Source organism: Eurypyga helias, unplaced genomic scaffold, assembly GCF_000690775.1.
Source record: "Eurypyga helias isolate BGI_N326 unplaced genomic scaffold, ASM69077v1 scaffold3101, whole genome shotgun sequence".
Classification (NCBI taxonomy): domain Eukaryota; kingdom Metazoa; phylum Chordata; class Aves; order Eurypygiformes; family Eurypygidae; genus Eurypyga; species Eurypyga helias.
In genome coordinates, this window is record NW_010228736.1 from 48,415 (window position 1) to 59,229 (window position 10,815).

General features: G+C 41.3%; 1 protein-coding gene across 1 annotated transcript in view; it reads left to right on the forward strand.

Annotated features, from left to right (window-relative positions):
* LOC104515922 (E3 ubiquitin-protein ligase RFWD2-like) overlaps positions 1-9,245 on the forward strand; it is a gene marked incomplete at its 5' end in the record, with an annotated part of 57,653 nt that extends 48,408 nt beyond the window's left edge. Inside the window, 2 exons of the mRNA XM_010160093.1 lie at positions 5,980-6,123; positions 9,173-9,245. Coding sequence (XP_010158395.1) covers positions 5,980-6,123; positions 9,173-9,245 — 217 coding nt within the window. The remainder of the gene's footprint in view (positions 1-5,979; positions 6,124-9,172) is intronic.
* Positions 9,246-10,815: the final 1,570 nt, after the last annotated feature.

A 10,815-nucleotide genomic window follows, 5' to 3' on the forward strand; every position in this document is an offset into this window, starting at 1 on the left:
ATCCCAAACAACTCTAAGGAATGGGATCAAATGAAAAAGCTTGGGGTCCTCTGTCCTATGGCTTTTATTAAACTTCCATTAGACTTGAACCTAATACACTGAGAGGCCATAATTATAGCAGCCAAGGTAATGTTACCATGATTAGAGGACAAATCTGGTGATTTTTCTGGTAGTTTGGGGCTCACATCTAACCTAAATTCATGTAATTCTTAAGGATGGAAGTGTTTGCTCTTTGACAGGATGCATTTAAATGGAGTCTGATTTATACAATTAATTTATCTATGCATATAGCATTCTAGAGCATAAAGAGGGTTTTCCTTACGTGGTCCTTTCTGAGTAGAGATTACATAACCTATCTGGGATTGTGGTATGCTTGCTCAGTTCATGTTTTGGAAAACATTTTGCAACGCTGGGGTTTGAATTGGGGACTGTAATTCAATCAGCAGTGGTCCCTGCAGCACAGGTTAAGGGCTTCAGAATAGCAGTAGTGTCCTTATTTAGAAGGTGCTTTAAGGAGTAACTAATGCAGCTGTTGCTGTATTAAAAACAAGAAAAACCTTACTAAACACTTTTAATGTCAGCCACTCACGGCTTCAGCAAAGCAGTCTTGATACTGAAATTTCATGTGCTTTGTCTCGGTTGCCTTTTTTTATACGTGACAAAATACTGACTCTGAGCTGATGGGGCACAAAATCTGAGTGTTGTAATAGCAGCTTGAATATAGCGTTGTTTTTAAAAACTACAAATCAGTATGCTAGTGCATGCTTAGTGACACTAATTACTTTGCCTTAAAATATCAGTCTGCTGTAAAAACAGTCTCTCAGGTATGTGAAATTAATACCAATTTCTGTATTGGTCTCAGGAGCTGAACAGTCTGCTGTTGGATTGTAACCTAAATTTCTGTTCTTTGACTTCGATGCCTCAAAATGGGCATCGGAAACAGTCAACCAGGCTATAAGACATGGGACTTGGGTTTGTTAGAGGTGACAGGATATGCCTCAGAGGCCAGGGAGTGGAATCAAGAAGTGAAAACCACCTTAAGGAGGTGTAAGTGAAGAGCAAAAGCTGCTGCTCCTTCCTCCTACCAGTTAAGTCCCCCAAAACTGAAAGCAACATATCTATGTTGCAATTAAACATGGGGCCATGGCAAAATAGCAGTTGGGGTTAGATACAGAAGTAGGAACAGCGCTATATTAGGGAGAAGTAGAATTGAAAGGCTTTGGTATGTTTGCAGAGGAAAATACACATAAGGGTCATCCACTTTGTGGAAATGGCAACTCCTATGTTCATAGATCTTGTTAGCAAGTTGCAGCTGAGTCATTTATGATTATAGTAGCAATTGTGGAGTGTGTATGTGGATAGGGGAGAGGAGCATTTGGCTTTAGACCTTTAATTGTAGCTAGTGATGCAATTAAAGGCAAATGCAGTTAGATGCACACCCCCCTCCCCCTTTTTTTTCCTGATTTGAAGGAGTAGATAAAGCACATACACATTCCTCATGGAAACTGGCTGGGTTAGGTGCCTCTGCAGTCTGACACCCAGGGTGTTTCAAATTGCACATTTCACATACAGTGTGGGTTGCCTAGGAGTCAGCTTGGAGTGCAGCTAGCCCCATGCTGCCCCTGCAAGAGATGACGGAGCATGCCAACCTGGTCACTGTCCCTTTTGCAGCTTCCCAGCATCCACGATTGTTACAGTGGGGGATGTAAAGTGTGTATGCATGTCTAATTCTGTTAATATCTGGTGTCGACCAGTTGTTCATGGATTACTGTTGATGGGTTCATTCTGCCACCATCATGTCTTGCAGCAGCAAGTACCTGGAGTGCGTTTGTGTCTGTTAATTTTAAAGTGTGACTGGGAGGGGGGAACCTTCATCTGTCCCAAATTAGTTTTCTGGTGAATGCCTCCTAGTTGTGGTGTGGAGTGACTTGTTGAACACCACTCTTGCTGTCTGTCGCCTTGTTCATAACCCTTATGGTAAGGCAGCTGCTGCATTCCTTTTAATCAATTTAGTTGCCCATCTGTATGCATTCTCTATCCCCAGCACATCCTCCTGGGATGTGGAGAACAACTGCATGCACCATCAGGATGCAAATGTAGCAAGGCTTTATACAATGACAGAACTGGTAAATAGTTCCTGTTTCCCTGCTGATCTACCCTCAACACCAAGCCAAGCTTCCAGACATGTTTCAGAAGCATTTTATTTTGTAATTCCATTTGTTAGCTACAAGTGCTCTCCAAGGTCGTAGGTTTTAGCATTAAATAAAGCAATTGATTTATAATCTCACAGATTGAGAATAAAGATAAACAGCAGAGCAACCAGAACCCTTGAATATGTTTACTTTCTAGCAGCTCTTGGTGGTATTTCCATAGGATACTGGTCATAAACGTCTTGGGGAAAAAGAAAACAGTAACTTAGGAATGGAGATTTCTCTTCTGTCTTCCCTTGAACAATCAGTTCCTTTCAATTTGATTTTTACAAGTAAGTTCTGTTGCACACTTATAAATATTTTTCAAATATCCAGGAGTTTTTGTGTCCCTGAAAGATTCCTTATAAAAATTCAGCTAGTCTTTGTTGGTCAGAAATATGGAGTTCAAAAGTAGGTTTAAAAAGAGCAATTGCTAATTGCTTCTAACCTACATATCTTTTGGGGAGCAAGGACCACTAAAAAGGAACTTCACTGGATGTTCAAACGATTTAAAATATGGCTTAACTCCAGTGCTTCCTTAAAAAATGAAAATCTCTCAACTGGACTCCCATCTCTGAAGGAGGTTGCTTCACGCTGGGACTGAGGTAGGTTTGTAGCACACAGACAGTTGGTGCTCCATCTGCCCTCTGAGATGGTGAAAACATTCACTCTCAGTCCCATGTTAAACCACTTGAAGTAGTGCTACCAAACCATGTTGCTCTTATTTAACAGGATGTTAGTAGCTGCTGCATGCATGTTCATGTGCTGGTCACTCACTGGTGGCACTGTGCCCCTCACCACGTGTGAAGCGGATGCTGTTGTCTTGCTGGTTTCTCTTGACTCGATAGCCATTTAGGACAAAAAGGATCAAATATTTCCTATTACTCTATTGTATGTTCTCATTTTGCTGATGACTAATTCGCTTGGACTGTAAAAACATATCACCTGAAAACCTGGATGATATTCTTCAGAGCTTGGCCTGTTGTGTCTTATGACAAAATAAAACTAAGTTCTCTTGTGAATTTCCATATAGATAAGCTTGTGCATAAGCAAGCATCATAACAAAGACTTCAAGTGGTAAGTGACCAGGAATACCATCGAGCTAGTTAAATGCAAATAAGCCTTGCTTAATACTAAATGTATTTAGAAGACTTGTAGGAGAAAGCAGGAAAAGAACTATTGTTATGCAAGTGGGGTGTTTGTCCTAATTGTGATTAGTTCAGGGGAAGCAGAGCTTTGCAAATATTAGGAATAGTTTTATATGATAAATAACCCACTTGATTAGCTACTTAGATTGTTCATATCTTTCTTTGTAAATGGCTTACTAAAAGCCAGTTGGCAGAAAGTGAGAAAAGGCCTTGTATCAGGACTGTGCATAGATGATGGAGGCCAAGGTGCAAGGGTGTATTAGCCTTGCTGTGTTGGGTTTGCCTGCTCTCACAGACAATGAACATCTGTATGTGTGATGGTTTACTTCTGCATCTGTTGTCTTTGCTGTTTGAAGGTCATGGGTCTGACATTTTCATTGGTTGATGCTTTTTATTAATTTTTTTAATGAGGTGTTAACTTTTATAGGCATATTGAAATACTCATTTGTTATGTCTCCAGCATGTCTCTACTAAAAAAACCCTGAATTAATGCTAGAGAAGCAAACCCACCCCAGGTGAGAGAGGTTCTGTTCTAATAACTTGGCTTTTTACCAGACATTGTAATACATTATTTTTCTTCAGCAGCAGAAGGCTAAGGGTATAAATTGAATCCAAGTAGATGAATCACTGCCATCAGTTTAGTTCTGCTTTACCTGAATCCACAGGGCAGTGAGCAGGAGCCAAGACAGTGGTTCAAATCCATTGTATTATAGAGGCTTTAGATTATAAAATTCTTCAATAGAATAGGGTGAGCTGACAAGACAGGCCTGAATGGTGCTTTCATCCCACTTGTATAAAAAGCGATTTAGAGTAGGGTAGGTCTGGGGTGAGAGGTGAGCAGTCTGGCTGCTTAGACAAATTTTCTCCTGTTTTATTTAAATAGATGCATGCTTGCTTGCTCTATTCCCCAGCCATAAGCATGTTCCTTTTCTTTGCCTTTCGGAGGTTCATGATTTTGCAGGCTTGAACCAACTAGCTTGTTTCTCCTCTAGCAAGGAAGTGAGTGGTACCATTCCCTGCCACCACTTTGGAGAAGTTTTAGGTGACTGAGCTAAAAGGCCAAGTTGCAAGCTGTTTTATTGAATTATTTTATACCATCAGACTGTATATCAACAGTCCTTTTGCTCCGTGGTTTAAAAATAACTTGATGATATCTCCTTTACAAGGACTTGAAAACTCATGGCATTTAAATTTATCTTCCCTTGAAAGCATTGCAGTGCCTTCAACTTCTCAGTTTTGTTGGGGGGTAGAGAACTCTAGCTGTTATATAGCTATGGGGGCAGCCTAAAGAGCCCTGTCTCTCCTTGTAATTGGTTTAATACTTTCAAATTGTAAAAAGGTACCTTAAATACCCCTGCTCTCAGGATTTTTCAAGTTACATGAATGTGAAATCAGTGTAAACTTGGTTTTCTCTGCTGCTGTACAGAACTTGCTGCCTGGTTCACACATGCTCTGGCTTCTCAGGGAAAAAGTGATAGGAACAGCAGAGATTCAAATGAGTTACTGAGTGAAGAACCTCAAAAGGGGCCTCTCAAAGTAGTAGACTGGTTCCTTAGTCAAGATACTTGAGGATAGCTGGTTACTGATCATAGAAACCTGGAGACTGAGGGCAAATGCTACCCATAACCCTTTCTGGAAGGAGTTGCAAACTGGTGTCTCGCTGAGGCTGATGCTCCTGAAAGGAAGAAGGTGTATGTGCACATCCACCCTGCCCTGTCTGCAGTGACACGGGCGGCAGGTGGACAGGAGCTCTGAGGAGCAAGTTTACTTCTGTGACTGCTAGATGTCTTAACGTATTTCTCTTGAGCCCTCCCAAGCTGTCAAGGTAGCAATGACATTAGCTGTTTATAACCTGCCTGCCTTTCTCTCAGATGTATTTTATGTACAACCTCAGGCTCTTCTCATTTGCAGCTTAACTTTGTTATAAGGTGACTGCTTTTACTTCCACCTTCATAGTTATCTATTACAAACTTGCCCTGCAGTTCAGGAAAGAAGGTGCCTTGGTTTCCATGAGCAACCCTAAGTGGAAGTCATAGCGTGCATGGTTTTTACAGTACTGATGATAGATGTTTTGACTCCCTGTTGTTACTCAGGGAATTTAGAAGGTGTTTTTTCCACAAATATTCGTTTGCTCAGCATTAACACTTAAAGTTCACCAGGCTGCTGTATATAGGAGCTAAGAGATGCAGCAATGCAACTGAAAGAAATTGGTGGGCAGTCATCCCGTAGTCTGATTGTAGGGTGTACAGCTGAATGTTAAGCATGTTTCTACAGTAAGTTGTTAGCTTGGACATTTGGGTAACACACGGTGTAGATGGTGTAGCTGAACTGGAAAACCTCTAGAGCACCTGAGCACAGATCCTGGCTGCAGGAGGAAGATTGTGCTACCACAGGAAGTCTGTTTCAGTAAATGGAGATGTGGGTGTGTTTGGATGGGATGAGAAAATAGTGCCCGTGAGGAAGAACTCTATGCTTGTTGGCATGTGTGCTAGACCTCACCAAGGTGTTCTGAACATGGTGTTTGCTAACTGCAAATTGTCATTCTCAACTCTGCCATACAGAGACATCTAGGTGTACTTACCAGCAGGGTATTTTACATGTGTTGTGTTACACAGTTCTCAACCTATGCTTTTGTTCCTCAGTATTGAGTTCGACCGAGATTGCGACTACTTTGCCATCGCTGGGGTGACAAAGAAGATTAAAGTCTATGAGTATGGTACAGTCATTCAGGATGCGGTGGATATTCACTACCCTGAGAATGAAATGACATGTAATTCCAAAATCAGGTAGGTGTTAACTTTGCATTTGAACTCTGAGACCTTTTCAGTTTGTTTATATGCAGTAGCTGGTTTGCTTTCTTTATCCACTGTGGAATGAGAGGGGGAAAGGAGGAAATCGGGAGCTGATGGAGAGCTTGCTTTGAACTCTGGGTGGGATCAGGTGGCACAAGCACTGTTACTTGTGTATGCTGGGCTCATCTGAGGTAATAGCAGGCTCACGTAACTGGAAGAGAAAAGATATAGTAAACTGGTTTTTGTTCCTTGCAAATGCTGTTGGATACCTACTCAGTTAAAAGGAGAGTAAAAATGGAGTAGTGGATATGCTCTAGGTAAAGTCTTCAGTTGTCTCAAGGTAACTTATGCACCCAGTTCTTCACAATAGCCACCAATTTCTTCATGCTCGTTTCTGTTCATTGACTGGATGCTTTCCATTCTGTTGAGAGACTGCTAGTCCTCAGGGAATGTGCTCATTTGCACCTTCTACCTATGAATTTATAGAACCACAGAATACTTTAGTTTGGAAGGGACCTAAAGATCAAGTTCTACTCCTGCTGTGGGCAGGGACACCTTTCACTAGACCAGGTTGCTCAAAGCCTCATCTAACTTGGCCTTGAAGACTTCCAGGGAGAGGGCATGTTTACATCTACCTGAAGTTCTGCTGGGCCTCATACTGTCAAACTCTTGGGAAAAGACCTTGCTTTATAGCTGTGCTATCATTACTGTCTACCTATGGGGTTTTTTTTATATCACTTAAACCAAAGAAATAGACCACAGTATCAGAACTTCAATTGAAAGAATCCAGCTAATGTAACTTAAATCCTAATGCAAAAATTCTGTTAAAGCTCAAAACCAAATAATACAGGGAATCAAATGAATTCAGTTAATACAAGTCGCCTGCATCTATGAACTTGTTTTTATTTAGTACTGCACATTTTTAAATCAGTAAAGCACCCACAAAACTGTAAGTAATAAGTTTATATAACAGCCCAGCTCCTACAAAAACAAAATGTTGTGCAACAAGATTAATAATGTTTGCAAGCCTACTTTTATAGCATAAATGTCATGCTTAGTTTTGTAGTTGACATGTTTCTTAAGGTAAATCAGTCAGTCCTCTATCACTCATGCTGATTATTTTCGGGAGATGTGTAACGCTGTTTTAGGAAGGAAAATATGTAAATGCAACTGATCCTGAGTCTGACTTTAAAGATGGGTATAAACTGTGTGAGAGAGATTTATATTGATAAGCCACGCTGATTATGGAGCTTGTATTTTGCTGGACTTGTGAAATGTTCAGTGCTTTGGAGTCATAGAACAATTCACAATGCCCATTATTCTAGAGAAGAGCAGAATATTAGGAGAACCATCTAGCAGTTGATTAATACCTTTTGCCTCTATTAAAAGAGGAAAAGCAATGCGTGTTTGTATTTTTCGGTCTGTGTGAGACAAATTCCAGACTTGCTACTTCAAATTTGACAGGACTCTACCCTGATGAACCTGCCAGGCAATAGAAGTTGTTTTTCTCCCTTCTGCAGCAGCCTCTGGTGAGGAGAGCCATGTTAGCACCTTCACTGATGTTACTCTTGTCAACTTTGTGCTCTAGACAAGATGCTGCTTGCATTCAAGATTTCTTCTTTCTCAAATTTCATGCATATATGCATTATATATATGACAGTGGTAAATGCATTGTCCTCTGACATTCTGTGCCTCAATGGAGGTGGATGGAGTCCTCTTCTTTCATTTTCTTGCCCTAGTTTCTCTCGTTCCTCCGAAGTGCCTCCCCCCCCAGCATCTCCATGTTATATCAACCTTCCCTCAGCATGTGGGTGCATTTGGTTCTGACAGAGTTAGGCTGTCAGTCAGAAGCATCCTTGCTATATCCATTAGCTGTGCTGCCAGTCACTGGTTCCGGGGCTGGCTGGTGCAGTGTTGAGCAGCATAATAACTTGCTATTCTGAAGTGGCGTAGCTTGAGGGAGAAGTTCTATGTGAAGGCTGTAATTTCATTACAGAATATTGCAGTATGCTGAGAATGCGCCTGTATTATAATAAAAAAATCTAAACAAGTGGAGCCTGCTTTTTGTAAAAAGCCTTGGTTTAAAACTAATCTTAATTTAGGTGGAGGTGCAGCTGCTTTCAGAGGCTTACTCTGCTTGCTAGTGCCCCTTCTGCTATCAGACATGTATTTCTGCTGTGGCACGTGGGTGGTACCTCTCTTCTCAGCGGAGGTGTGGGGGTCTGTGTGAAGATGGGATTTGGTGACTTGTCTCTTCTGCTGAAGCTGGCACGTGACACTGGCACAGCTCGTAATGTCCCTTCCATCCTCAGGTGGCACCAGAGCTCTGTCTGTGGGTGCTTTGGCTTTCCAAAGACACGTCATGGGAAGCTCACCCTAAATTGATCCTGGTTAACCTTGTTCAGAGTGATGATGCTGGAACATAAATCATTAGATGTTTATGTTGGTGACTCAGCTTTCAGAGGAGCAGCAGCTCTGATGGGCTTTTATAAAAGCAGACAGGTGACAGCATTTGAGAGGAATCGTGTCTGGCCAAGAGCAAGTCTGCTGGCCTGGAGCAGCTGTGGGAAGGGAAGCCCTTGCCTAGGACAGGGCTGGCACCAGCCCAGCCCTGCTCTGCCGTGTGCCAGTTGGGCGCCTGCTGAAAGGTTGAGCTTCATGCCAGCACTAATTGATTGTAGGCTTTTCTGGAGCAGAGCCCTGGTACCAGCTGTAGCTGAGTCTTTCTTCCTCTTTTCCAACCCCCTTTTTTACACCCACCTGCTTCTTAAATACATTCTTTTTTTCATCATCTGCTGAGCTTTCTCATTCCTATTTTTAAGAACAGGGAGGAAGTTGGTATGTTGGTTTCTGGTAAATGTGCATCGCATCCCCCGGGAACAACAGTGGCATAAGCTTCCAGGAAAAACACAAGATGACACACAAATCCTCATAAAAATCCCATTTACAGATTCATAGCTTCAGTACAAGAAACAAATCCTGGCATTGTATAGTAGCTATAAACAGCACCCTGTGAGCTAATTATGACTTGCTGTGTCCCTAGCTGTGGCAGACAATCTGCAGCTCCCCCTGTTCAGGAGGAGATGGGGAAGGAGGAGAAAAGGATGAACGGCTAGCAGTTATCCACAGCTCTTCTCTGATTTATTCAAGAGGCAGATTTGTTGTTTTGCCATAAGTTGCTGGTGGGGGGGGCAGGAGGGGGGTGGGGAGGGATGAAGAAAAATAAGGAGCTCTAGTGTTCAGGTCAAAAATTGGCTTTAGGCCTTGTTAATCTACAATAGGTGATGTGCAAGTGTGGTTAGGTAAACATGCTTTTGAAATCCATGTTTAGTATTCTGCATGCTCACCACTCTGTTTGCAATGTCTGTACTTCAGTGATAGATGTTACCACAAACCTCCAAAATCAGCTGCATCTGTTTAGGCAACTGCAGTAAAAGCAAAGCATCAATAGGCTTTTTTAGGAGGCTGCTAGTATTTTGTTTTCATTTTTTGGCATTAATAAATCAAATGCATGATTGCTCTATCCTAATAGCAGTTCGCGGGTGTATCGCTGTCAGTTTTTTAAAATGGCAGTTAGTTCTCACTATTAAGTTTAAATTAAGCAAAAACATGCTGTATGGTGTTTTTCATTGTAGAGTCTGCTATTTGGAGAGGTATGAGCTGTCTTTTATGCTGAAAAACCTCATGAGTGGCTGTGTTGGAAGCCCATATTTCCAATGCCAAAAGCATCTGATGCTAAACAGGTTATAAGGAAATATACCTTCAACTTTCATTAATTCCATTTTTCAGAGTAACTGCTTCACTTTGCAGTAAGATGAAGCTTTTCTTTAAAAGTATTGGTCTCTTAATGCTACTAAAGGTTTTCTTTGGATTGATTAGAAAGAGGGTATTTTCTAAAATATTAATAATGGTAATATAATTCTGTATGTCTCCTAAGTATTTGGTTAGTGTTGTCATTCACATGGATGTTCCTTGCAATAATAGATCACTCCCTTAAAAACATTTCAGTCCTAACACTACTAGGCATCAGTTGACTGGTGGTAATAGACTGTATCTGAAGCACTTGTCGCTCAGAAGCAGGTCAGACCACAGCAGTTTGTGCCTTATTAAAAGCTTTAACTCCATTTAACTCTCACTGCCAGAGGGGCAGTTGACACTGGCTAACTTGATCCTGAATCTGAGATATTTCAGCCATAAAAGCACTGGTTTGTGAAAGACACATCAGCACAACTGACAACACTAACTGAGCTGGCCCACTTGTGTCTCCAAATAAAATGAAGGATGCACATAAATCTTTATGGGGTCAGGATTTCTGTGCATCTGGGTTGGATGCCAAGGTTAGAGTGTTTCAGAGGTTGGTGATTAGCTTTCAACTAGAGATTCTCCAGGCTAATCTCCTAGGAAAGAAAGTATCACAACTTATGGCAAGATTAAAGAACAAAGCAAAAACTGAAAAAAATACATCCACTAATATTTAAAATAAAAGATGGCTTTGCATAACTACCTTTAATCCAGTGCTGAATTATAAATTATCTCAGCCTTATGTAGCTATTTTTGGTATCATATCTCTGTCTCCACCTTTCAGTTTCTTCCTAGATGTGGCTGTGGGCCATCTAAAGATTGTCCACAAAAGGTGATTTTTTTTTTTTATGAACTTCTGGGGATTCAATGCTTAACCTGTTTGAG